The sequence below is a fragment of the Panicum virgatum genome, chromosome 1N (assembly GCF_016808335.1).
Source record: "Panicum virgatum strain AP13 chromosome 1N, P.virgatum_v5, whole genome shotgun sequence".
NCBI lineage: Eukaryota > Viridiplantae > Streptophyta > Magnoliopsida > Poales > Poaceae > Panicum > Panicum virgatum.
In genome coordinates, this window is record NC_053145.1 from 61,919,755 (window position 1) to 61,946,383 (window position 26,629).

A 26,629-nucleotide genomic window follows, 5' to 3' on the forward strand; every position below is an offset into this window, starting at 1 on the left:
TCAAGAATTTCTGCTCGCAAAGGACTCGAGGACAGCGCACTTGCGAGGAATGCTCTCCGGCCCTTGGCAGGCTCGTGCATGGGAACCTTAAATTTGTCCGGCAAGGAGGAGCACGACGACTGCCCGGTGCACCAGCGAGAGAGCAGTGGTGGCCACAGGCGTGTGCACCCCGGCCGACAGGGGCACGGTGCCACGGGCCTTGTGATTCAACGCGACAGCCACAGGAGAGCTGGAGAGGTCGATAGGAGAGGAATCCACACTTGTCCTACTGGCACCCGCGCCATGCAAATCAACGACCCGCGCCGCGCCGCCCGTCCCCGTCGGACACTTTCACATGCGCGCTAGTGGTGACCAGTGACTAGTAGGTGGTGAACAAGGTCTGAACAAAACAAAACCGAGAGAAAAAAGATACAAAAAAAAAATCCCTAGCTGGTAGCTACAAGAAATGTTAAAGAACAGTACTAGTACTATCTATTATCTAAGATGTCCCGAATGAAGCTGCCCAATTTGTTATTTAGGTGTTCAGACTCAATGGCCCGTTTGGTTCCGTTCTAGGAATCTTAGAACGGGTATTCTAGTGCACGCATAACGGATTAAATAAAGTCCATTTGCAAAATCTTTTCAAAAATGAGTGTAACTTTTCGCGATAAATCTAATGACTATAATTAATTGATGATTAGCTACAGAGACGCTACAATAATCATCCTCTAATCGCGCGGTCAAAGGTCTCATTAGATTCTTCAAGGTTCCTAGTGCGGGGTTCAGGATTTGGTTTTGTAAACTTGCTTTATTTTACACCATAATTTACTGTCAAAATCTGTTCTAGGGACTTCTAGAGAGGAATCAAAATCCGTTCTGCAAGTAGAGTAGGTCAAAGTCAGTCTTGCGTTTAGTGTTTGCTTAAAAAAAAGTCTTGCGTTTAGGCTCTGTTTAGATTACAATCCGTAAACCTCGTAAACGGAAAAAAACATCACATCAAATATTTCGACACATGCATGGAGTATTAAATGAAGTATATTTATAAAACTTTTTGCATAGATGAGTTGTAAATCGCGAGACGAATCTAATGAGCCTACTTAATCCATTATTTACAACAGTGATGCTACAGTAACCATCCGAGAATTATGGATTAATCATGAATTAGTTAGCATCATTAGATTCATCGCGTGATTTACAACCCATCTGTCCAAAAAAAATTTATAAATAGACTTCATTTAGTATTTCAAATTAACAAGATTCTATCGTAAAATTTTTTTGCGTTCAATCTAAACACGGCCTTAGTGTGATGGCAGCAAGCTGCTTGCTCTCCACGGGAGGAGGAGGAAATCATCAGCATTGGCCGCACGTTGCGTCGCCGGCGTCGCGTCGCCGGAGGTGCCAACTCTCCACGGACAGAGGCATCAACTGTTGGGACACAGTGCTCGCCACGCAACGAAACGCCTGAAATGGGAATCCGGCGGATGCCAAGGCATTGGTTGGCCCATTGCACACTGACGTGACCTTGCCCCCCGGTGTCTTTCAGAGTCGTAGGATTGTTTGGTTTTGTTATTGTTTAATTCCCATGGACTCGCAGATCCTAATGATCAGCACTTCCAGCCGGTTCCATGTCCCAGTTTTTACTGCGAGTAGTATCAATAATCTACCTAACGCTATCGCCTACTTCAACAAGGGTGGGTTTAGTTAGTGAAAAAGTTTGAGTTTTGGTACTATAGCATATTTCATTATTACTTAATAAATAATGTCTAATTATAAACTAATTAGTCTTAAAAAATTCAGCTCGTGGTAATCAATTAGACTTTGTAATTACTTATTTTTTTCAACTGCATTTAATATTCCATACATGTGTCTGCAGATTCGATGTGATGGATAGTGTGAGAAACTTTTTAGGGACTAAACGGGGCCTAATTTCTTCAACTTCGCCATGCTGAAGCGTCGAATCAGGGATAAAATCAGATGATGGATGGACAGAAAACGACTTCAGCAAGCATCTACCCTTCCGTCTCTGATGAAGTCAACATGTCACACCCTTTTGATTCTTCTCGTTTTTACTTTTACCTCCTATTATTAATTCCACTCTCGCCATTACGTCTCGGACTGAAGGAATAGTAATTAACTAGGCGTATCGTCCTTACTAGGCATATCGCCCGTGCATTTGCGCGGTTAGTATTGAAAATTAAAAAAATTGCATGTCATTTTATCCTTACTTAAATATTATACTATTTTTTTATCATACATCACCCTGTTCATTATCGTAAATTATGTCTTATTGTTGATTAAAACAATTCAAATATGATCTACTTATAATAACAATTCGATTTGTTGAGCTTTAATAATATTATGCATATTATTATTATTTTTGTTTTATTTTGATGGATTGTTGTTATCCTTACTCAAAAATTATAATATTTTTTTACCATACATCATCACCATATTCATTATTATAAATTATGTCTTATTGTTGGTTAAAACAATTCAAATATGATCTATCTATAATAACAATTTGATTTATTGAGCTTTAATAATATTATGTATATAATTATTCTTATTTTTGTTTTATTTTGATTGATTGTTGTTAGCTTTAGTTTTTATTAACAGTATATATATATATATTTAATTTTTCAAAATGGCATTGGTTGGTGATTTTTATTAGAGAAAATTGGATCTTTACCATTAAAAGATTTCAAAGTTAGATATATACCATCGTTATCTCACTAACATGTGGGGTTCACATGGGTCAATAACACATGGGTCAGGATGATATATATCAAATTTTGGGATCTTTTAATGGTACAGATCCAATTTTTCCCTTTTTAATTAGACACAGGGGTATTTTAGGCTAATTTTTATCATAATGGCAGTGGTGGATAATTTTTAATTAGGCACATGTGTATTTTAGGCTAATTTTTATCATAATGACAGTGGTGGGTAATTTTTATTTTTCTATTTTTCTCCGATTAACGTAAGAATTTCTAAGTCTTGACATGTCATTTTATCCTTACTTAAAGATTATACTATTTTTTTACCATACATCACCATGTTCATTATCTTAAATTATATCTTATTGTTGATTAAAACAATTTAAATATGATCTACCTATAATAACAATTCGATTTGTTGAGCTTTAATAATATTATGCATATTATTATTATTATTTGTTTTATTTTGATGGATTATTGTTTTTCTTACTCAAAGATTATACTATGTTTTATCATACATCATCACCATGTTCATTATCATAAATTATGTCTTATTGTTGGTTAAAACAATTCAAATATGATCTATCCATAAATGAGAATTTGATTTGTTGAGCTTTAATAATATTATGCATATAATTATTTTTATTTTTATTTTATTTTGATTGATTGTTGTTAGCTTTAGTTTTTATTAACAGTATATATATATTTAATTTTTCATAATGGCATTGGTGGGTAATTTTTAATTAGGCATAGGAGTATTTTAGGTTAATTTTTATCATAATAACAGTGGTGGGTAATTTTTAATTAGGCACATGGGTATTTTAGGCTAATTTTTATCATAATAGCAGTGATGAGTAATTTTTATTTTTCTATTTTCCTTCGATTAACTTGGGAATTTCTAGACCTTGAGAGCGAACGTGGAGCCTCCGTTTGTTGGTCAAATAATAAGATAATAGATTACCACTTCACATTTGTTACTGTCATTACTATCGGCTCGTGAATTCTCTTTCTGATTTCTGTGGAAACAAAAAAAAAGGACAACACGGGCAAGATAAAGAAATTCCACATGCTGTGCAATATCGGCAGGGGGCAGCTGCATCCACAGTGCGCCGCGCGGGCCTCGTTTTTTCTCCTTCTCGAGAACACACGCACACACGGAGGAAGCTAGCTCCCAGTCCCCAGCCTTCTTCAGTCTCCTCCTTGTACCGGCGGCCATTCTCCCTTGCAGTGTCGCCCTCTCTCTCTCTCGATTCTCTCTCCAGTCCAGCCGGGGCAGTCCCCCCTCCATCAGGTGTTGCCTCCTGCAGATCCAAATTGGAATTTGGGCCTTCGTCTCCACATCACCAATCCGGTAAATACGGGCAATAAATCGCTTCCCCCCCCGGATCCTGACGCTGTTTCTTGCTGTTTTCTCTCGCAAATTATTATGGGAAGGGAAAGATTATATTCTTCTTCCCCTTTTGCTTTGCTGAGCCCAAAAGGCTAAAGCTTTTGCGTTCTTCCCCACAAATATCTGGAGCCATGCCTTTTGTTCGGTTTGGCCATGGGGTGAAATAGTATGTGGGATGGCCACCAATTGGCATGCTGCCCTTTTTTCATCCCTGCAACTGCAAGAGGCCTTCTTTTTAGATCTGTGCCTTCCTCTTCCTGGTACGCAGTGATTGGAGTCAGGTTTAGTGTTTAATGAAGCTCTTTTTCTTGCCAACTTTTGGATGACGCTTACATCTTATCACCCCTCGCTTGCTTCATGGATAGGCTGCCTTCTTTGGGTTTGCCCGCAGCAAACACAAGCCATTTTACTGCTTGGAGGCTGCCACTTTTAGTATCTCTGGCTCTTGAGTGATCTCCAAGGTAAGCAGCCCCCACTCCCTAGGAAGAAATGGAAATAAAAAAGTTTTGGTTCTTGGTTGGACCGTTGGAGCAAGGAATTATGTCCTCTGCACTCCTCCATGGTTTCCCAAGTTCTGATTAGCAAATATATGAGATTGCTGGGCAAATGAAAATCGTCCTTCCTTCTATCTGGTCTTTCAAATTGTTTGGTTCTCTCTGGTTGGTTCAGTCTGCTTGCAAGATCTGTCTTCAGTTGACTTGGTTGGTTCTTCTCAGTTTCTTCTTTGATGGGAGATGGCGTACGAAATGAAGTAGTTTTGCCAGCTCTGTTCCCCGACTTCCATTTTTAATCTTAGCTGCGGCAGTTCATCTTGGTAGTTGAAGCATTCATTCGTCAATCATAATGGGATAACTTGTAAAGCCGGTCCTTTCACTTGCTGCAGGGGAGGGAGGGGGAGGGGAGTGATGGGGGAGTGCGAGGACGCAGAGGAGTACAGGTGCTGGGAGGAGCTTCTCCCGGACGCGCTGGGTCTCATCTTCCGCAACCTACCGCTCCAGGAGGTGCTCACCGTCCTGCCGCGGGTGTGCAAGTCCTGGGGCCGGGTGGTCGCCGGCCCCTACTGCTGGCAGGAGATCGACATCGAGGAGTGGAGCCAGCAGCAGAGCAAGCCGGAGCAGATCGGCCGCATGGTCGAGCTGCTCGTCAGCCGCAGCGGCGGCTCGTGCCGCCGCATCAGCGTCTCCGGGCTGCCCTGCGACCCGCTCCTCTCGTTCATAGGAGACCAGTAAGTGCGAATTCTGGCGATGCTGTCTGCTACTTTCCGTTTCCATTTTCTTCTCATATTGGTTCTGTCGCGATTACCGTGGGTAGTGAACATTTCTGCAAAATTATTGTGAAATTACTGCTTTCCCCAACGGACCATTTAGATTAGAAATCCGTGCTCTTCGTAATGCAACCCGAATTTTAGAATGTACATTTGAGATAGATTCAGCTCAGTAGGTATCCGTATCTCCATTGGTCAGTTATCAGCCGCGTGAGCTGCGATTGGACGCTTGATTGGCCCTGTTTGGTTTTTTCTAGAATGGGCTAGAACGTAATTTGACTGCTAATTACGGTGTCAAATAAAATCAGTTTACAAAACCAACTTCAGAACCCCGCACTGGGAACCCTGAAGATTCTAATGTGGCCTTTGACCGCCGCGTGATTTGAGGATGGTTACTATAGCATCACTATAGCTAATCATCGATTAATTACCGTCATTAGATTCGTCACGAAAAGTTACATCCATCTCTGAAAAAGTTTTGTAAATAGACTTCATTTAGTATTTCATACACGTGAGATTCTTCTCTTGGGAAACATGCGCGCTAGGAACTCTAGAATGGCCACGCCGAACCAAACACAGGGCCATTGCAGAGAATAGGCAGATCACTCTGTCAAATACTCAAATTTAAATTTCTGGTCTGCAATTCAGGTCTTATTTATAAAAGTCTAGGCTGGCTTGATCAATGTAGTTAGTTGATTACTACATCGGGCGAGTAGTTCACCTTGTCGAACTTTGCCATCCCTTTGAAATATAGGAGCAAATAAAGGGTCCCCAGATAAAGTCAGCTCTCAGTCACAGAGAGTATGTATAGTAACAGTGTAGCATCTAATTCAAACCACTGTTTTCAGTTCGCTTCATGGATGGGTTTTGTACATGAAAATGTTGATACAGAGTTTGCAGCACCTGATGTGTAGTGTTCTGAAATGCCTGCACGGCGAACTAGGATTAGATCTGTTGTTCTGAATTGAGCTAAAATGTTCGTGGGCAATACAAATTATTGGATTCTCAAGTACACACACAACTACTGGCATGCACATGCGTACAGTCATACACTGAGGCTCTCACCATTACGCGTCCTATTGCCTGCCTAGTGGCTGGTCACAAGCTTGGGTTCATCAGTTGGTCCACATACTGTAACTGTCATAGTTGTTTGTCATCAGAGTTACAGTGTAGACTTTCAGAAAAAGGATTACTCTGACCCTGCTTGCATTGCATTTCCCTCAATCTTTTGGTTCACTAGCGCACGAGCTCTTCGCGCCCTGGAGATTCCGCGGAGTGAGATCAGCGACTCCATCGTGGAAACTGTGGCTCCCCGGCTATCCAACGTCACTTTCCTAGACATCAGCAGCTGCACCAAGATCGGGGCTCGCGCCCTGGAGGCTTTCGGCAAGCACTGCAAGTCCCTGGTCGGGCTCCGGCGGGTGATGCACCCGATCGACCTGGCGGACAAGGAGTGCCAGCACGACGAGGCCCACGCCATCGCGTGCAGCATGCCCAAGCTCCGGCACCTGGAGATGGGGTACATGCTGATCACGACGGAGGCAGTGGCGGAGATCCTGGGGCAGTGCCGCGAGCTCAAGTTCCTGGACCTGCGCGGCTGCTGGGCCGTGGACGACAAGTCCCTGCGGGAGCGCCACCCGGGGCTGCGCGTGCTGGGCCCGCGCGTGGAGGACTGCTACGAGAACAGCTACTGGGAGGAGTGCTCCGACTACTCGGACGACGTCTCGTCCATCTACTCGTGGGAGTTCATGGACGACGTCGACGGCTACTACGCCGTCGGCAGCGACGACGAGGCCATCTGGGACGACGGGCAGGGCCTCGACCTCGAGAACCTCGAGGTCAGGTTCTACGGCGGCGGCTTCAGCGAGAGCTTCGCCGGCTTCGACTGGCCACCGTCGCCGTGAGATCACTGCAGCAGTTAGTTCTTGCTTGCTTTCTTTCTACTCTGTGTGCGGCTGTGCGCGTGTGCGTGTGTTGTTCCTGAGCTGAGCTTGCAGACATGTTGCTGTACCGAGTCTGCGACATCACTACTCCCTCTCCCTCTAGCTTGCAGATATGTTAAGTGGACTGCTAATAGTAGTACAATCTAGATGTAAACTCTGGTGTTTACATGAAGCAAATCAACATGCGACGGTGAGATTTCACCGTGCCATTCTAGAGAGGAAAAAAAAAACTCAACTCTGTCTCATGACGATCCTTGTATTGTATCTCCTGGGTCAATCCATGTGAGCCAGTACATCACGATTGCAAAGATTGCGTGGCCTCTGCAACTGGACAGGATCGATGTGCAGTGCCGCAGTCGTGGCCCGCCACGCAAGCGACGCAGCACGGCAGCAGCGGAGGAAGAGTTGTGAGATGCCGCAGCACATGCCATGCCAATGCAGTGGCAGCGGCAGGCCAGGCCAGGCCAGGCAGCCGGGCGCACGCAAGCAGCTAAAAGCTACTCCGCTTTTAGGCCGGGCCGGAGCCGGCCGGACCACGGCTCCTGGCCGCCTGATTGATCCATCCCAAAGATTTCGCCCCGAAACCATGTGAGGAAGCGGGGATCTTTCCTCAGGATCGGTGGGGGGTGGGCGCCCTGCCCAGCCGATTGTCTCTTGCAAGGCAAGCTAGCCCCGGCCTCTGCCTATCGCTGGAGAGAGCGCCTGCCGCCGCCTGCGAGGCTCTTGGCGCTGCGCGCTAGATTCTGACGGGGTTTTCCCAATTCCCATGCGAGCAGGAGGCAGGTGCGGCCTATTTTATCTAACTTGAGGTAAGGGTGGGAACGTGCAAATAGTTATCCGAATTTTTTGCATTTATATTCGTATCCGCACCTAATATGAATATCCGTATCTGTATTTGATTGTAATGTGGTATTAAAGTGGATATATCCGAATTCGTTTTTCCTCATTTTTCTCTATCCGATTCTATATCCGTATTCGACAATATCCGCAACATCCGTATTCGAATAAGAATAAACACATAGGAAACTATTAATAAAAAATTATATATATAACTAATGACTAGTGATATATTAATTTTAGTATTAATAATAATGTATTTAGTGGAACTATTTAAGAGTGATCATGAATAAATGACATGTGCTACTAGGTTTAATATTACTAATGATATATAGAGATTAAGTTTAATTAATTTCAATTTAATTAACTATATCTTGATATGGATAATCGTATTGATTTTAATTTACTTTGGTTTACCACTTATTGATAAAATTATAAATATACTTTATTCCATTTATTCTTTATAACTATTGATATTTCTATTAATATATTTATTCATTTGCATTTTATATCTTTATATTATTAACTATTTAAATATTTATGGATAAATATGTTTTGATGAGATGTTTTTTTAACTACAACGGTTACATACTTTAATCTTTATTGTATAATGACTTAGCCATACATTCGAAATATGTTTATAATGAATAAAACAAACGAATATAACTATGTTCCAAATCAAGTAAATATCCGAATCCCGTATCTAAATTCGAGACATCCGTTTTGCATCGTATCCGACAATATCCGAATCCGTATCTATATCCGAGTTAAAATGTGGTAAAAAGTGCTATCCGAATCCGATTCCATGCGTATCCGATCCGATTCATGTTTATAATGAATAAAACAAACGAATATAACAAACGGATGGATGCCTGTGGCAAAGATGTTTTGATGCGTTGTGGGCATGATCTGTGCTAGTAGCACTAATCTTTGGGAGAGATCATTGGGCCAGGATTTGCCTACTTGACATCACGCTGCTGCTGCTATGCATGTGTCCTGTGCCGAGGAACAAGTGTATCAGCAATGATTCTTCTGAATTTTGGCTATAGTGCGTTGTGTTTTTTTTTCTTGCCCTTGATATTATCACTCTAATATCCAGACAAACAAATGGTGAAAAGGGGTTATCTATACTAAACTTGAGCTGGAGACTTTCTTTCTTTTTAGTGTTTGGGTTGAAGAGCTAGAGCAAGGAAAACAGAAAAACAAAGGACTAAGGGCTGAGATAAAAAAGTACACATGGCTCTGGGCCTACTGTACTGTTCTGTCCTACTCCAGCGTACACATTTTTGGCAAATACTCGTACGGCACTACACTTTGCTGCATGCCAGTGGCTCAGATCTTTCTTGATCAGTGTGGTCTCAAAAGGATAGGGAAAGGATTAAATTTTTTGGAAATCCGCAATTGACACCGGCATCAGGATTGTTAATGGGGGATTTCTGAATAGGATGTCTGTACTCTTTGCGACCCCAAGCCTCGCCCTTTTCACTTTTGTTTTTATGTTTTCCATGCGCCCTCACCTCACCTGCCACGCCTTTGTCCCCTAGCTTTATTAACTTTGCAAGATTCCCTGTTGGAACTTGTGGTTGACAATAGCATGGAGGAGTAGGGCTGCCGGCTAAGCCTTATCAGGTTGTTGCTGTTCATGTAACCATCGCTGCGCTGTGCTATGATCCTGTGAGGCTGTGACCCTCTCTTTGGCATCAGCAGCATCATGAGAGCAATCAGAGGCAGTCTGCAATATTCTTTCTGTGTTGGAATGATGGGCAAAAGAGGGAGGAAAAGTGATACTAGTAGTATGTTACAGAGACTTTATGTCGGCGCTGCGGTAACCACGGATCAGCTTTGCCCGCGGTAAACAGCCTGGTATATGGGAGGCTGATTATTAGTTGAGGCTTTCGATTTGCAGGTTTACTGTCTGGTAAAAGGGCACTGGTTAGTTAAGGCTTGAGGCCCAGCAGCACTAGTCGATGTGCTGGGAACTTGGAATCGGAGATGACAGTGGATGCTCCATAGAGTAATCAGAGCATTGGACGCTGACACTGTTGTAGTGTTACAGCAATTGCGTGAGAAACACCAATGAAACCGAACTTAGATAGCCACCTGCAAACAAGTACGATATAGAAAGCAAACAACTATAACAGATGTGATACAATCACACAAACAGGCCTGAGAGATGATAGTTGTGAACTGGTGATAGTGACTACGGCTGCTTGGCTTCATTTGGATTTAACTCACCATTTTTTGGTTTCAGTTGGATTTGTACTGACGGCTCATGCTCAGCTGTATCCATATCACTGTTAATTCTTCAAATGTGCATACTGAAATGACTCCGGGAAAAGCGCACGAATCAGTATCACAGTGCTGTTTGTTACTACGTCTTGTATCACAGCAGGCCGATATTACAAGTCGCACATGGCGGCACTTAAACAGAGGTCACAAAAGACAACTGGGGCAGGAGCATTCAGGCCGCAACAGTGACTACTATGAAACAGTGCAAATGAAATAGCAGCAGGTAGAGTGGAGTAGAATTATTCCCGGGACTGTCTATGGATGACCACCGTACTTCAGAAGTAAGGCCTGTAGCGCATTGGCCGGCGGAATCTTGGAGCCCTCCTGCAAAGGCATAAATGAATATGTTAGAAATGAAAACTAGAAATCCACATAATAAAAGACCACAAAACTTACCCATAACCATATGGGGGGAAGTATGGTGCTCCGTATGATCTATATGGGTAGCCATGGTACGGGTTATACCCGCGTGGTGGACGCTGCTTCATCCCAGGGACATTAGTCCTCTTCGGTGCAACCTGTTGAGCACAAAGCAAAGAGTGTATGATAGAGCATCGTTCATAAACGGTTTTGAACTTGACTTCTTGAGATCACATTGAACCTCCACCAAATATTTTTGTACCTTAATTTGGCGACCATGCAACTCTGATTCATTCAAATTAAGAGCCTCCTGGACAGCTTCTTGTTCCAGAAATTCAACATAAGCAAAACCTTTTGGCTGCCCAAACTTGTCGGTCAAGATTGTCACCCGATTGACAGTTCCACAAGCTTGGAAGTGCTGCTGTACTTCTTCTGGTGTACACGCATAATCAACCTACGGTATATGATTGTATCAGTAAAAATGATGATAACTGAGTGCCGAGTCAAATGGAGATGTAAGACCACAGAATATGAGTTAAGTATAATAACTCACAGTACTAAACAAAGCACGAAACAGGTGAAACGGTCCACAATAAAAAAAAATACTGAGTGGAGCGGTCCATATTTGATGCCATAGCCATATAAAAATAAAGAAAACCATCACTTAAGCAGTGTGCAAAACAGTTGATAGTTGATGTTAAACCTTACAGTGCTTAACTCCCTAAAAAGATAACCCTTTCATTATCAAAATAAGCTTGGTAGAATCCTAGAACGTTTCATTTTAAAGGTACACTTAGTATTCTTTGAAGGCATATGTATGGCAAATATGTGAATATGTTGAGGTGACAAACAATATGTGAATATTTTAATTGGTAATGAAGCTTAGGTCAGGGTGCCACTTTAGAAGAAAACTGAGATAACAATTTTTACAGGTAAATACAATGTACTATGACAAACATCAGCCCAAGGGATATATTGAAGAAAACTGATATGTCAAGTTAACTAATATGTAAGACACACAAGATAAAAGGGGATATATTGGAGATATCTGAGTCGATAGTAAATAGGAAAAAGAAGTAATACCTTACCAAGATCCTAAGACTTAACATTGCAAGAAAACAATTTCAAACCATTTGTTTTCAATTACCAGCTAACACAAGAATGCAAAGGAAAGAAGTATGCACAGTCAGAATTTTTTTTCCTTGTAGCACCTGGAACTGCTATCATCTAAATTGAACATGCCAGTATGCCACACCATCGAGAAGGTGCAACTCCATTTTCTTCAACACTGTTGTTAATTTCTAAATTGAGAATATGCCTTCTGCATGTCACTTATATACACCTAAATATCAGCAAGCATTTGTTCTCATGTTAGTAAGAAAAGAAGTCCTCACTCACCACAATATGATCCAATAAAATACAATTGTTAGGTGAGACGAGGATTAAAAGGGAAAAGGTGGGAAGATAGGTAGAGCACAAGTTCACAAACAGCAAAGAATAGTGTCAATATTAAGGTGTCCTATTGTTACACTTACATGCCATACCTATGCACCACTCAGGTGATATAATTGGACCAGCAGCTACGATCGTCACTGCATCAGATGCCGGCTCCAGTCAAAAAGGCCATCCCAAGTGTACACATCAGCTCTGTGGTGACTTCCTTTGCTTCGTCAGGGAGGTCTTCTAACCTATAATATCTATAGTATACTTTTTTACTCTTTCTTTTTTTTTTCTTTTCCTTTTTCCATGCACTTCTTTTATATTTTTTCAGAGATCTTTCTATCTTTTCTTTTCTTTTTTCACACTAAGCTAACTCTAAATATGGGCCAGGTGCCCATTAGTCAATTTGAAAGGCTTGTCAAGCACACAACCCTGCGACCATCACTGTTACTTAATTAATGCACAAAAAGCAGCAAAATAAGTCACCATAAAGACAAAACAAAGGACTATTGATGTGTACTGATAGCAAAAGATGATGATAAAGCGCAAATAAGACACTTCACAACAGCAGCACATTGCATTCTAAATAACGGAATAAGGCATCAGGGCAAGGAGGCAATACTGAAATGTGAAACAAGCTATCCAGCACTGAATCGTTATTTCAGTAGGCAACCATTGAATTTCAGAACGAGGGAATTAGGCTGTGGGGTTTTTTGCGGGAAACATTTCTTAATTATGTGAGAACTGCCAATTAAATTTCCAGTTAGCAACTACGCAATATGTGTGTACTATTTCATAACACAGACATCCATATTTTCTCCTCTATCTTTAATATCACGTAGAAAACTATATAGAAATTTAACAGCAAGAAAACATACTCATGCAAATATGCAACAAAACACAGGCACATACACCAAGAGTAGGGAAAGAGAGAAAGAGAGCTTATAAAATCTTACATTTCCAACATACACAGAGCGGGCATCCACCTGCTCCTTCGCCTCAGCTGTAGATGCACTAGGGTCACCTCCTGCAAAACAAAGAGTGATTCTGTAAGGAGAACTTGCACCCTGTACTGGACTAGCAAGCGAAAATTAAAGTAAACCCACGATCACACTAAAACATGATAGACCAGCATGTCCATGAGAAGACACACAAAAAAAATTTTGAAGGCTCATCAAGACAGACATTTAAATTTTCTTTTGATATATGGCACGTTGAAACATGGGACATGGACCATATGCACACAAATAATTGATACCTATTTAAAACATCGACCATCAATAACTTTTAAAATATTTGTTTAGAAGCATGAAACTCCTACATGTAGATTAGCCTTAGTATATATTCATAATCTCGTAGTCTTAAAAAAATCAAACATGGCAGAAAACAAAGACCCAAGGTACCAATTTGGATTAACATAATTATACCAGAAGGAATCCCAATTCACAAGAGGTAGCAACCTATATTCTGTCCAGAATAAGTTTTCATTTGAAAACCATCAAACAGTGAGGCACAACAAAGTGAACCCATGGAATCAAGTATGCCACTACACAGAAGAATGAATTCGCCACTTCAGTGAAAGAACTACTTCCATAGCATATACATAAATCCATGATTACTGGTATGGTTTAGAGTATGCAGTAAGCAATAGATGAAACATATAGATTGCCGATTTGCATAATTAGGGACCTGTGAATACGATATATTTGATAATAGGCAGAGGAACACAGAAGATTAAAGGATCTAAAAAGTGGTAGAAGAATGGTAGAAAACAGAGATCAAGGGACAAGTATCACGAGGGGGAGGTGTGTGTGGCAAATATAACTTTCGACACGGAAGCTTTTCAGCGCGTTCACGGTCATAAGTGACCAAGGAAATAATCTGAAAGGATAGCTAGACTCCATGTCAGATTGGATTCTAACCACCGTGAGATCATAACACAGAAATACAAGTTACACGCACAACATGTAAGCAATGGAAATCTGGAATCCAATTGTGTAGAAAATATCAATGGCATGATTGCATACTTCAGGTTAAAAAGCATGCAAACTAAAATGATGCAGGATTAGTCACTAGCTCATAATTTTACGGAGTACCAAATCCGGTCATATTTACAGGCACTGATCTTAACTGGATCGAACAGCCTTATAGCTCCATCTATGCACAGATCGTCAAAACTATTTAGCGAAGAATATCTAATAGTTTTTGTAGCCTAAATACACCGCAAAAGTACAAGCATCGAAAAGGCGAGGTTGGCGAGCACATTGGGAAGACAACCTTGCATCTCCTTGGCGACCTTGGCCTGCATATCGCGGAGGGCGGCAGCCTCCTCCTCCATCTCCTTCAGCCTGCGCTTCATCTCGTCGAGCTCCTGCAGCTGGAAGAACCCCAACGGAGTCAGCTATCCCTACGGGCCTAGGGTTAGGGTTTAGCGTAAGAGACACGGATCCAGGGATGGCACCTTCGCCGCGTCGTCCCCGCCGGCGGCCATATCGACGTCGGCGCCGTCCATGTCGCCGTCCTCCGGGATCTCCTGGCCGTACACCTCGTGCTCCTCCTCGTCCATCGCGGCGTGAGCTCCTTCGGCCTTCGACTCCCAGAGTCCCCCCGATGGCCCGATCTGACCCGATTCGGCAGGTGCTACCGTGCTTTTTTTTTTTTTTGATAAGAGGTGCTACCGTGCTGGTTCGGTGAGCAAAGAGATCCGTCGCCTCGGACGGGACGGTCCAGGTGGGTGGGCTTGGGCTGTGAGTTTAAGGATGGGCCTTGTGGTGGCGGTTTTTTATTTTTTTATTTTCATTTTTTACAAAAATATTTTTTCGTTTTCGAAATTTACAAAAATATACCCCGGCCGCCCAGCTGCCGAGCGGCCGGCACCTGGTCGCCCCGCTGCCGGGCGGCAGAGGCTTATCTGTAAAAAATTTTGTAAAAAAATTGCGTTCCGGTCCCTAAAGGACCGGTCGCCCGGCAGCGGGGCGGCCGGCCCCTCAGGCCGCCCGGCAGCTGGGCGGCCGGTCCAGGCTAGCTGGTTCTTCAATATTTTTAGAGGACGGAAATAGCTCGTGTTTCATCTGCCTTCTGGTCTGATCGTGACAGGCTCACTGCTCTCTCTCCACCGAGTAAATCAGCACATGCTCTCCTTTTTCCACGCCAAGCACAGCAGAGCAATCAATTAGCAGCAGCTCTCTCTCTTCTCTCTCATACATGCACACTCAGCAGCTCTCTCTCTCTTCTCTCTCATACATGCACACTCACGCACTGGCAAAAACTCTCTCTTCTCTCTCACACATGCACACTCTCTCTTCTCTCCCGTCCAGGAAGAGGTCGTGTTTCATCTGCCTGCTGGTCTGATCGTGACAATGAGGAACAGAGGTGGAGGCGGCTTGAGAGGAGGCACATGGCGCGAGGAGCAAGAGCCCAGGCTGCTGGCGGTGGTGTGGTTGGGGGAAAAGAAATAACTAGGACATTAAAGAGGAGCTCTGGCTGCTGCTTGAGAGAGCAGTGAGCCTGTCACAATCAGACCAGCAGGCAGATGAAACACGAGCTCTTTCCATCCTCTGAAAATATTGAAGAATCAGCTAGCCTGGACCGGCCGCCCGGCTGCCGGGCGACCGGTCCTTCAGGGACCGGAACGCAATTTTTTTACGAAAATTTTATAGATAAGTCCCTGCCACCCGACAGCGGGGCGACCAGGTGCCGGCCGCCCGGCAGCTGGGCGGCCGGGATATATTTCTGTAAATTTCGAAAATGAAAATATATTTTTGTAAAAAACGAAAATAAAAAAATAAAAAAACCGCCCTTGTGGTGTTCAGGTCATGATGGATTCGGCCTGTTGTTTGTGGCCCAGTTCGTCTTGTTAACGTGTCTCCCGCCTGGTAGGTGGGTCCGCTCGAACGAGCGGACCAACGCGCGGCGGGCGGGTGCGGCACTCCCGCCTTTTCTGGAATGTTCCGCCGCCGCAGGTTCCTCCGGAACCTTCTGAATTCTTCTTCTTCTTCCTCCCCAAGCTGCGCCGCTATATAAAGTTCCTCCACTTTCCTACGGAATTTACACCGCAAGGCAAGAAGGAATTCACGAACATAGCCGCGAGAGAGCAAGCAGATCAATCTAGTAGAGAGGAAGAGGGAGTGTCATGGCTTCCACTGTGGCTTCCAGGAGGGTCGTTCCGCTGGAGAAGCTCCTGGCCGCGTCGCCCGCACCCTGCGCTGGCTCCTCTCTCAGGCCGGTGGCAGTCGCCGGCGGCCTCCGCGGGTACAACACCGGCGCTCCGCTCCGGCGTTACGAGGGGACCGAGTCGGAGGACGACAGCGTCCGCGAGTACGAGGGCCGTCGCGGCGGCCGGGACTACGCTATGCCCAGCCTGTTCTCAGGTAGTCGTCATCCTCGCGCCATGCCCGCCTCATTTGCTTCGTTCTCTCGACTGGGACAATAGAGTTCGATGATGGCCGGTGCTGACTCTATTTTTATCCCCACCCAGATGTTTTCCGTGATCCGTTCAGTGCGCCGCAGAGCCTCGGCCGCCTGCTGAGCCTGATGGACGACATCGCGACGGCGGCGCCGGGCCGCGCCGGTGGGGTGCGCCGTGGCTGGAACGCGAGGGAGGACGATGAGGCGCTGCACCTGCGGGTGGACATGCCGGGCCTGGGCAAGGAGCACGTCAAGGTGTGGGCGGAGCAGAACAGCCTGGTGATCAAGGGCGAGGGCGAGAAGGAGGCCGGCGAGGACGAGGCCGCCCCGCCGCCGAGGTACACCGGCCGCATCGAGCTGTCGCCGGAGGTTTACAGGATGGACAAGATCAAGGCCGAGATGATGAACGGCGTGCTCAGGGTGGTCGTGCCCAAGGTGAAGGAGGAGCAGCGCAAGGACGTCTTCCAAGTCAACGTTGAGTGAAGTCAAAATTCCGAGTCGGAGCGGCTACTTTAGCTAGAATTTCTCTCTTTTTTAATCTTGATCTTAATAGGCTCTCTTTCGTCATCTTGTGCAATAAGCAAATGTTTTCAGGAACGGTTTTGCTTTTCGGTGTCAGATCCAGCGGGTTTGCAGTGTGTATGGTGTATTGGTGTCCATGCTTTGCCCTCTTCTAATCGAAGGTGTTTTGTGTTCTTTTCCAAGCATCAAATGCGTAAGCGCCCGAATCAAACGTGAACAGTTTGGTCATATGAGTACAGGAACGGAGAGGACCCGACACGACAGATACAGTTTGTGCAAACTTTTGACAGCTAATTATATGTATACATGTAAAACTAATTTCGTTACTTCGCGAGACGAATCTAATGAGATGTTTAATTATATAATTAAAAGATTGTTACTGTATGATTAAAGGATTTCATCAGCATTCATCTGTAAAAAAAAATTAGCAAATAAATTTCGTTTAGTTCTCCGTACATGCAAAAAAAAAATTTACAATGCGAGTAGCGTTGTCAAAGTCCCAGCTGATCTTACCTAACGAATCCTAGCCAATTCCCTGGCCTGGGAGCAGGCCACGTCGCCGGCAAATCCCGGCCGTCGGATCGGCCGAGCGAACGGCCTAAATCTTTATTTTCCGGTCATTTTGCACAAAAGTACTCAAACTTTCTATAAATACAACCCGTCGTCCACTCTCCTCTCTCAAAAACATTTTTGAATAAACCCCTAAAGTTTTCTGAAATCAACCTGCAGTCCACCACACCTCCTCGCATCGCCCCGCCCCGCGCCGCCGCTGCCCCACAGGCGCGCGCCCTGGGCCGGGGAACGGCAGGGGCGACTCCTCCGTGAAGGTGAGTAGGTGACCGTGCGGGCAAGGACGAGGCAGCTGCTGCCGACCGCGACGATGGGGTGAGCAATGGAGCCGGCGAACCGGCGAATGTGGCAGAGGGGCGCGCGCCACCGTCCGCCACGCCGGGCAACCACGCCGAGCCGCTGCGCCGCAGGGCGTCCCGCCAGGCCACCGCCCGCCGCCGCGCCGCCACGAGCACCGCGCCGAGATGGCCGCCGAGCCGCGGAGGAGGAGAACGGAAGAGGAGAAGGCGCCACGGAAGAACCGCCGCGTCTAGCTGGCCTCTGCGTAGCCGCGTCGAGCCGGCGGGCCTCTCTCGGCCGCGCGACCCGGCGTGGCGCCTCCGCCTCGCGTGGCCTGGGTCGCGCAAGAGCGCCGCCGGCGACTGCCGCGCCTGGCCGCGGCTCACCCTCCACCTGCCCGCCGGCCAAGCCCTGGCCTGGCACCACGGCCGCAAGGGGCGCAGCGCTGCGCAGCTCTACGCGGCTAGCCGGCCGGCTCCCACGCGGCTGAGGCTTTCACATTTCATTTTTGAATCCATCATTTTAATTAGGCACATGTCGGTATTAAAAAAAGAGGAAAGAACACCTTAAATTAGCCAATTGATCCAAATGTGCAACAATCATATCCTTGCTTATGAGTTGTTATCCTTGTTAGTAATAATTTGTTACTGGTGCTCCCATGTCCTAAGAAATAAGGATATCTGAATTGTTTCAGTTGTGCAAGGGAATCTATAGAATGCATTTCCATCTCCCTTTCCTCAGTTCTATCTAATTTTGGTTATGTACTGACACATATCTCCACTAGAAAGCACGGAAGGCCCTTTGGCTTCTTTTCCTGGAACTGAACAGTTTTCAGGTCTACAGATCAGTTGAAGGAGATGGCCTGGCAAGGGAAAGATCCATCTACAGATTTCAGGTCTTTCCTCCGTTCATAACAATGTGTGCACTTTACCAAGCCATTCATTTGTTAAATTTCAAATGTGTGACCATATGTTCTGTTGAATTTACAGAGGTGGTGGTTTTATATCTTTGGAGAATTTACTGTACTTCTCTAAGAACTTTCCAGTGAGTAAAAAATCACTTTTACTGTTACATTTGTATAGGGATGAAATCTTACAGAGCTGATGTAGTTTAGGCTTTTATCCCGAAAGGCCTTTCAGGCTGATAGTCTGACTGAACCGAATAGTTGGTGGTTGTCAACATAGCTATATTCTTACAAATTTAGAGGACTTCAGTGAGCCCAACTGACTTGCATGTTTTCTTAGAAACTCACTGCAGCTAGCTAGGGCCAGTTAATTTTTTTGCAATTACCTTCAGTAAGGGTACAACACATTCATCTCAACATTTCTGCAATGTCAGGCTATGCGTCCCGTGGCTTTAAATGTTATTTATTGAGCTTGAGCTCAAAAGGATCTAAAGGATTCGCATAGTTTACATGTTTCTTGGAATTTCACTGAAACTCTGCCTTCTTCCTACTGTGGCAATTGAACAGGCAATGATCCATTCATGATTTCATTAAATGAAGAAAGGATCGATAATTTATCTTTTAGATGCTGTAAAGATGTTATATTTGTCCAGCTATGCTGCATTATGTAATTAGAAAAGAACAACAGGAAATCCAGTTACCACCACTATGTTGAACTACGTCCTTTTAAATTGGGCCCCAAATTCAACACAGTGAGTCCCTTTCTCTGCAGAAATCCTTCCAGGAACTCTTTGTAAGAAGAATGGTGATAGAGAGTTGTGGGAATATCCCTTTGCTGTAGCTGGTGTAAATATTACATTCATGCTAATTCAGTTGCTTGATCTTGAAGCAGGTTTGTTTGTCAAACTTTTCAGCATTTCTTATTATGTTGATCCGAACTGTGAAAGTAGTTTGGCAATCTTCATGAACAACTGTAATCTGAAGTTGGTGTTGCTACAGCTAAGCCAAAGTCATTGATTGGAGCAGTGTTCCTAAATCTACTTAAAGGTATGTCATTCTTTTACTGTTACATTTGTGTAGGGATGAAATCTTACAGGGCTGATGTAGTTTAGGCTTTTATCCCGAAAGGCCTTTCAGGCTGACAGTCTGACTGAATCGAATAGTTGGTGGTTGTCAACATAGCTATATTCTTACAAATTTGGAGGAATTCAGTGAGCCCAACAGACTTGCATGTTTTCTTAGAAACGCACTGCAGCTAGCTAGGGCCAGTTAATTATTTTGCAATTACTTTCATTAAGGGTACAGAAATCCATACAGCATTATAGGCGTAATGTTTAACACCTGTGTGAGGCCCTCTAGAGATATACATATATTATTAGCTTTTAATAGAAGCTGGGTAAGAGCAATCATGTTTTCACAATTACCTCCAGGTAGGACCATCTGACCTTTTTTCCAGAAAATGATCGAGCATTTGACATTTTTTACTGCATAACTTTCAAATTATAAATGATCAGAAATGGCTGGACATGCACGCCAGTTACATGGATTTACTATAATAGATGCTTTGCAATTTACACAATGTCAAATTATTTCTGAACCGCCCCAAACCAAAAAATTAGTTATACTTGTGGTCAAAACAAGACATAGCAAGTTAACACTCTTAGGTACATATAATATCATGGTAGCAGGCAAATTCTCCATGGATGGCAACAAGGAACACACAGGCAAGTGCCTGCATATAGGCAAGGAAGGGGTTGGCGTCCACACTCGTGAGCATTATCCATATGGTGCCAAGTGTTCTTCTGTAATAACTAAATCAAAAAGCTTCTTTAAACTACTGTCAGCTGTGTATTGTTTGCTTCTAATTGTCATGTATTCTCATGCATACCATTTGCTTATTGAAATGGATTACTGCAGGTTACATTGGCAGATGAACTATACATCTACAAAAAGTACCATTATTCATAATATGATGATGAGTAAATTGCATGGAATGGCTGACGACGGTAGTTTTACATGCAATTATTTTCAATCACCTCATTTTCTCAGTTATACAGCCTTTTAAATTTGCAAAACACAGACTCACAAACTTTTAATCCTAATTCTATGGCCTGCCCACTGGCCATACGCGGCAACGCCGCGTCCATTTCTAGTGATTCTTATTTCCCTATTCTCTTAGTAGGAGAAGAGCGAAATAAACGAGGCCGGAAACGACCACGGTCCGGCGCCGGTGGTGGAGCAGAACAGAGCAAGCAGCCAGAGGCGGGCCCAAGTGAAAGCAAGGGTATTCACTTGAATACTCATTATTTTTTTCCAATTTTTTTGTAGATATTGTATTTCTCAAGTGTATAAATAAAAAATGAAAAACAATCACCACAACAGCATGATAGGCTCGGAAATTAGTGTTAATTGGTGCATGACAGTCAACGCCGTGACGGCATAAAACGGGGATATGTGCGGAAGATATGACTTCAAGTGATCTTTATATCACGTCGTCTGCCTTTCCAGGTGCTGTCGTCTGGCTGTCGCGCGACGTCGTGATGGTTGTCTGCCACCTGTTGTCGTCGCTTACCGCTGCTGCCGCTTTGCCGACTTCGAGCGCGAGTCGTGATTGTGTGAAGATGAATAGGCAACAGCTAACACTCAAACTCAAGGACAACAGGGAAAACAACTTACATTTGGATCGGCTAAGAGCAACTCCGGCAGTAGCAGCCCTTAAATCAAACCCTCCAAGTGCCAAATGAGGATGCCTCTATTTTTTAGAGGCCTCTAAATTTACTCAACTCCAACAATAGCTCTCAATTCTAACTTGTGATAGAGGGCTCCTTAGAGACCCACTAGGAATGGATGAAGGATGAGGAAATTTGGAGGCATTCTTGAAATAGAGGGTCTAGTAGAGAGTCTGCTAGAGTATATCTTTTTAGTTTTATTTTCTAAATTTGAGATATGAGTCTGTTTAAAAGATCTGCTGGAATTGTTTTTAAAAACAAGACATAACCTAGTTAATAATTATTAAGCTAATAAGATTAATTGTGGTGGATTGCAGACAAATTTTGGAGCCCTCAGAAAATAGGGCCCTGTGCGACCGCACGACCTTTCCACCCAGCCCTGATGACAATATTTCCTTACTTTCACGGTCGCCGGCGGCTGCCCAGCGATGAGGCTCTCCGCACTCGTCGTTCTCTAAATTCACTCTCTAAACAGAATATTTTTGTCTGGTCATCGAGATTCTCTTCTCTATATCCAGTTTCGCTGCATCCGTTCACTCTCTATATCTCTACTCTATAACAACTACCAGCACGGGACCCACTTGGCAGGATTATTTTTTTTCCTTTCCCCTTCTTCCTCCCTCTCTCTCCCCTTCCGTCCCTCCACTCCCCGTCTCTCTCTCTCCCGCAGCCTCTCTCTCTCCCTGCTCCCTCCCCGCGCCACGGCCATGGGTGCGCCCCTCCTCCCTCCCCCTGCTCCCTCCCCACGCCGGCCATGGGCGCCCCCTCCTCCCTCGTACGGTCGCGCCGGGCGCGGCGGAGCTCGAACTCCCTCGCGCTGCCGCGGCGGAGCTCGCGAGTGGGGGCCAGCCCGGCGCATCCCCTGCTCCCCGGCCCCTCCACCGCAGTGGCGGTCCTCCCCTGCTCCCCTGCTCTGCCGGGCGGAGGCCGCGGCGGCCGGGCGCGCCGTGCACCGGGGGCGGCGTCGAGGCCGGCCCCCGGCGTCGGGTCGGGGCGCGCACGGCGGCCACCGCCCCGGCTCCCTCCGCTCACGTCGGCACCTCCTCCCGGCCACTCCTCCCCGACCTCCTCATTCCCCCTCCTCCCAGATCCCAGCGGCGGCGGCGGAGGCCGTGGCCGCGAGCACCGCAGGGGCGCATGGCCCTACCCCCCGGCGAGCGGCCCGGCCTCCCTCGCCGAGCGGCCACGGCGAGGCGGGGCCATCGCCGGCGCTCCTCCTCCCCCTCCCGCTCCGGCGACCAGATCCAGGCGCCGCCGGTGGAGGGGCCGCGGCGGGCGGAATGGCCGCGGCGTGCACGAGCTGCGGCGGCCGGCGAGCCGAGCGAGACGGCTGCGCGCGCGGCAAGGCGGGCCTGCTCGAGCTCGTAGGCCATGGCGGGCCTTGAGCTCGGGCCGCGGCGGCGCCCTCGAGCTGCGGCGGCGCGCGCGAGGAACGGCCCTGGCGGGGACCAGGGGCACGACGCCGTGGAGGAGCAGCTGGGGTGGTTGGAAGGAATGGCGCGAGGTGCCGGGGCCCACGCCACGTCGGTGCGTTGCGAACGAGCGCTACCTGCGCTCGATTTGGCGAGCGGAGTCTCGCCCGCAACGACACAGAGTGTTTTAGCGCGCCCCACTGCAGCTCCTTTCTCTGTAAATTGGTACTTCACAGTGGTGGAGTACCGCATACAGAGCCCCGCTACGGGCAGCCTGAGCGCACCAGCATGTGTGCTGGCACGCGATAACAGAGGCATCAGGGTTTGCCCTTCTTCCTTCTTTTCAAATTTGTCGGTGTTCTGAAATTTAATTATGGGCTTGTTTAGTTGTTTACATGTAAAATTTTTGCGATAGAATCTTGCTAATTTGAAGTACTAAATGAAATCTATTTATAAAAATTTTAACACATATGGGTTGTAAATCGCGAGACGAATCTAATGATGCTAATTAATCCATATTCAGCGGATGGTTACTGTAGTATTACTGTTGCAAATCATGGATTAAGTAAGTTCATTAGATTCGTCTCGCAATTTACAGTCCATCCATGCAAAAAGTTTTGTAAATAGACTTCATTTAATACTCTATGCATGTGTCAAAATATTCGATGTGACGTTTTTTTTACGTTTACGGGTTTACAGACAAAGATCTAAACAGGGGCTATGCTTTTCACTTGTATGTCCATCTAATTGCATAAAATTTGTTAAATATAATTGGCAGTACTGCTGCATAGTATATGATTAGTGTTAATTGATGCTATAATCAATTAGACATGTTAAAAATTAAATTTTTGGTGCAAAAAAATTATTCTTTAAAATTTTGAATACCCACTATTGAAATTCTGAGCCCACCCCTGCAAGCAGCCATGGCGCATCAGCCGGAGTGGTACCCAGTGGGAGACATCCATGACCGTTCGGCGTATGATTGTCAGCAGAGGAGCGTCGTTTAGCCTCCTCGCTGACTTCGGCGACGGTGCAATCACCGACGCCCAGCACGGCAGCACGGCATGGCCGGTGCGGAAGAGCTCCTCCAGGGCCACCCTCGCCTCGTCGCCGTGTTCTACGGCTTGGTCGACCCTGCACATCAAGCTGTGCAGGGCTCCCATGGAGGAGCTCCCACCCCAGGCCCGAGCAGGGTTTTTTTTTTCCCGACCGGTTGACCCAAACCGCCGGCCACCGGTTCCGGTTTACCGGACCGGTTGGACCGGTAACTGGTTTATACCGGTCAAACGCAAATTCGAATTCAAAATTCCCCGTTGAAACCGTTCTAACCGGTATACCGGCCGGTTAGACCGGTTTATCGGCCGGTTTTGCCGATATACCGGTGACATGGACGGTCCGGTTAATAATCGGCATACCGGCCGATTATTCCGGTTTACCGACCGTTTTGGCCGGCGAGCAGTTTTCCGACCCTTAAAAAATGAATCCTCGGTGTGAAATAAAAGAAAATTTCGGCATTACCTATGCACGTTTTAATGTAAATGACCTTACCAAAGCAATAATTTATAATCATGCATACAAATACAATAGTAATAAGCGTGCATACAAATACGGAGTCATACACATATACACATGAAATAAAAGTTCAACGTAGGAATGGGAAGACCCCCATTTGGGACGCGGTTTGGTATTCGGCGGTGGACATCAAAGCGATACCTCGCACTCTAAGCAGCTCAGCCTTGTAGTGTTGCCAAGTTTGGCCCGTCCACGCCGATGTTGTCTGCCATTCCTGAACTAACATAGTATAAAAATGGGGGTCTTCCCATTCGTACACCCATCTCGTCGGTGGCTGCATGCTGATGTCAGGAATGGGGTAGTGAAAAGATTGCCTGGAATCCACCTGTTCTCATCTGCGAGTGCAGTACTCCATGGTCGGTGTCCTGAGTAGCATGTGTGAACTGAGTCTCCTCTGCAATCAACCAAATGTCATAATTAGTAGTCAATACTCATAGTCAGAAATATGTGTTTATTTATATGTGCAATGTATACCTGTGAAACGAACACCACGAGCACGACCACTACCAGCAGCAGCAGCATGAGCACCACTACCACCACCTCCAGCATCAGGATCAGCACCGTCACCATCATCACCATCATCGGCCGAGCTGCTATCCTCGGACTCCTGATACGGAGGACTACGCTCACATTCGCCATCATCAGTCTCGGTGTCGCTGCTCACTGGTTTTGCTGTTTCTTTGCCTTTTCGACGCTTCGGATCACCCTTCTTAGGCCCCTTCTGCAACTTTCTCTTCACTAGGTGAGTGTCACCTATATTTTGACGTGCCCAATCGCTGATGGAATCATTCCCCGTAGCCTCACGTAGATCTGACACGTTTATTTGATCTCTGACAATATGAGACGGGAGAGGGATGTCGCCGTCATCATCATCCTCGTCCAGAACTGGAGCCCGGTTAGATCTACCATATTCCATCCATTCCCGCACCAGATTTTTCTCATCATAGAAAAAAAGATGGGCTAGCTGGTCAATGAAATCACCTTCTTCACGCATCAGTGGGCCGGAGACCTCCTCAAGTCGGAGACGACAGTTGTAGTTGACATAGACAAGCTTATTAAGTTTCTTGTGCGACAACCGATTGCGAACCTTTGTATGCAGCAAGGCAAAAGTACTCCAGTTCCGCTCGCATCCACTGGACGAACAACATTGTGAAACAAGCCTCATGGCGACACCGACCGGTAAACCGCTCCGCCCGGCCACCGACCGGTAAACCGCTCCGCCCGGCCGGTAAGCCGGCCACGCGCACCGGTATGCTCCGGATCCGGGGGGCGCCGGTAAGCCGGCCAAACCGGGCGGCCAACCGAGCGCGGAGCACGGCTAACCATTCGCCGGCGCGCGGCCGCCTCCTGGGGGACGGTGGGGTGGCAGACAGATAGCGGCTTCGGGCAGATAGGGAGCGAGTGTGCTGCGCGACCCCCCGTGACACCGAACCCTATCTAAGCATACAGACCACAATGGGCCTTAATGGGCCTTCGTGTTTTTTCTTTTTCTTTTTTGAATTTACTTCAAAATTCCTCAAACTAGGCTAAATGAACGAATTTTTGAGAAAGTTTTACATCATTAGATTTTTTGCACCATGTAGTATTTTTAGGAATTTTCTGAGATTTTTTTTTTCATTTTTTTGAATTCAAATTTGAATTTTGAATTATGGCCGGTTTGATACCGGCCGGTTCACAAACCGAGCCGGTCCGGTTTGACCGGTAACCGGTCAAACCGGACCGGTTCCCGACGGTTTCGCAAACCCTGGGCCCGAGAGCCGGGGCCGCCGTGAACCGCGCACGTCGCGGGCGGGGGACTTCCTAAAATTCACCGACCACATGATCAACACTTGAACCATCGACGCTGACCCGAGCAACCACGGCGGTTCTGATCTGCCTCACGCCGGAGTGATCGGGGACAAGATTACAGATCAACCGGCAGAGACTAGCGACTGCGCAAAGTAATCTGGCACGCATGAACTTTTCATGGCCTGATTAGATCAGTATCCGTATCCCGTTGATTTCAACCAAGGGAT

The 26,629-nt window shown here is 46.0% G+C and overlaps 4 protein-coding genes across 19 annotated transcripts; 3 read left to right on the forward strand and 1 right to left on the reverse strand.

Moving 5' to 3' along the window:
• Positions 1 to 3,775: 3,775 nt before the first annotated feature.
• Positions 3,776 to 7,538, forward strand: LOC120653806 (F-box protein FBW2-like). 3 transcript variants are annotated; one of them, XM_039931475.1, is made up of 4 exons: positions 3,776 to 4,346; positions 4,452 to 4,547; positions 4,970 to 5,311; positions 6,591 to 7,538. In XM_039931475.1, the coding sequence occupies exons 3-4, from the start codon at positions 4,992 to 4,994 to the stop codon at positions 7,252 to 7,254; spliced, it is 984 nt and encodes a 327-aa protein (XP_039787409.1). In that variant the 5' UTR covers positions 3,776 to 4,346; positions 4,452 to 4,547; positions 4,970 to 4,991; the 3' UTR covers positions 7,255 to 7,538. The 3 variants fall into 3 exon arrangements, with proteins under 3 accessions (XP_039787409.1, XP_039787410.1, XP_039787411.1); XM_039931476.1 differs by having other exon boundaries at positions 3,776 to 4,047; XM_039931477.1 differs by lacking the exon at positions 4,452 to 4,547 and having other exon boundaries at positions 3,776 to 4,047.
• A 2,855-nt stretch (positions 7,539 to 10,393) lies between these two features.
• Positions 10,394 to 14,941, reverse strand: LOC120653808 (polyadenylate-binding protein 2-like). The gene is made up of 6 exons (XM_039931480.1): positions 14,681 to 14,941; positions 14,497 to 14,596; positions 13,176 to 13,246; positions 11,042 to 11,233; positions 10,816 to 10,937; positions 10,394 to 10,743 (listed from the first exon to the last, which is right to left on the reverse strand). Exons 1-6 carry the CDS (start codon positions 14,783 to 14,785, stop codon positions 10,695 to 10,697), a joined length of 639 nt encoding a protein of 212 aa, XP_039787414.1. The 5' UTR covers positions 14,786 to 14,941; the 3' UTR covers positions 10,394 to 10,694.
• Positions 14,942 to 16,238: 1,297 nt separating this feature from the next.
• LOC120653807 (24.1 kDa heat shock protein, mitochondrial-like) lies at positions 16,239 to 17,333 on the forward strand. Of its 2 annotated transcripts, none has more exons than XM_039931478.1 (2): positions 16,239 to 16,592; positions 16,697 to 17,333. In XM_039931478.1, exons 1-2 carry the CDS (start codon positions 16,352 to 16,354, stop codon positions 17,107 to 17,109), a joined length of 654 nt encoding a protein of 217 aa, XP_039787412.1. In that variant the 5' UTR covers positions 16,239 to 16,351; the 3' UTR covers positions 17,110 to 17,333. The 2 variants fall into 2 exon arrangements, with proteins under 2 accessions (XP_039787412.1, XP_039787413.1); XM_039931479.1 differs by having other exon boundaries at positions 16,251 to 16,589.
• Positions 17,334 to 17,743: 410 nt separating this feature from the next.
• On the forward strand, positions 17,744 to 22,063 carry LOC120653810. Of its 13 annotated transcripts, XM_039931482.1 has the most exons (7): positions 17,744 to 18,892; positions 18,987 to 19,041; positions 19,674 to 19,793; positions 19,901 to 19,948; positions 20,590 to 20,907; positions 21,081 to 21,185; positions 21,410 to 21,867. In XM_039931482.1, the coding sequence occupies exons 3-7, from the start codon at positions 19,763 to 19,765 to the stop codon at positions 21,643 to 21,645; spliced, it is 738 nt and encodes a 245-aa protein (XP_039787416.1). In that variant the 5' UTR covers positions 17,744 to 18,892; positions 18,987 to 19,041; positions 19,674 to 19,762; the 3' UTR covers positions 21,646 to 21,867. The 13 variants fall into 13 exon arrangements, 2 of the variants coding, with proteins under 2 accessions (XP_039787416.1, XP_039787415.1); XM_039931481.1 differs by having other exon boundaries at positions 17,748 to 18,892; positions 18,987 to 19,793; XR_005666857.1 differs by having other exon boundaries at positions 17,753 to 18,892; positions 18,987 to 19,948; positions 20,590 to 20,705; positions 20,819 to 21,185.
• The last annotated feature ends 4,566 nt before the right edge of the window (positions 22,064 to 26,629 follow it).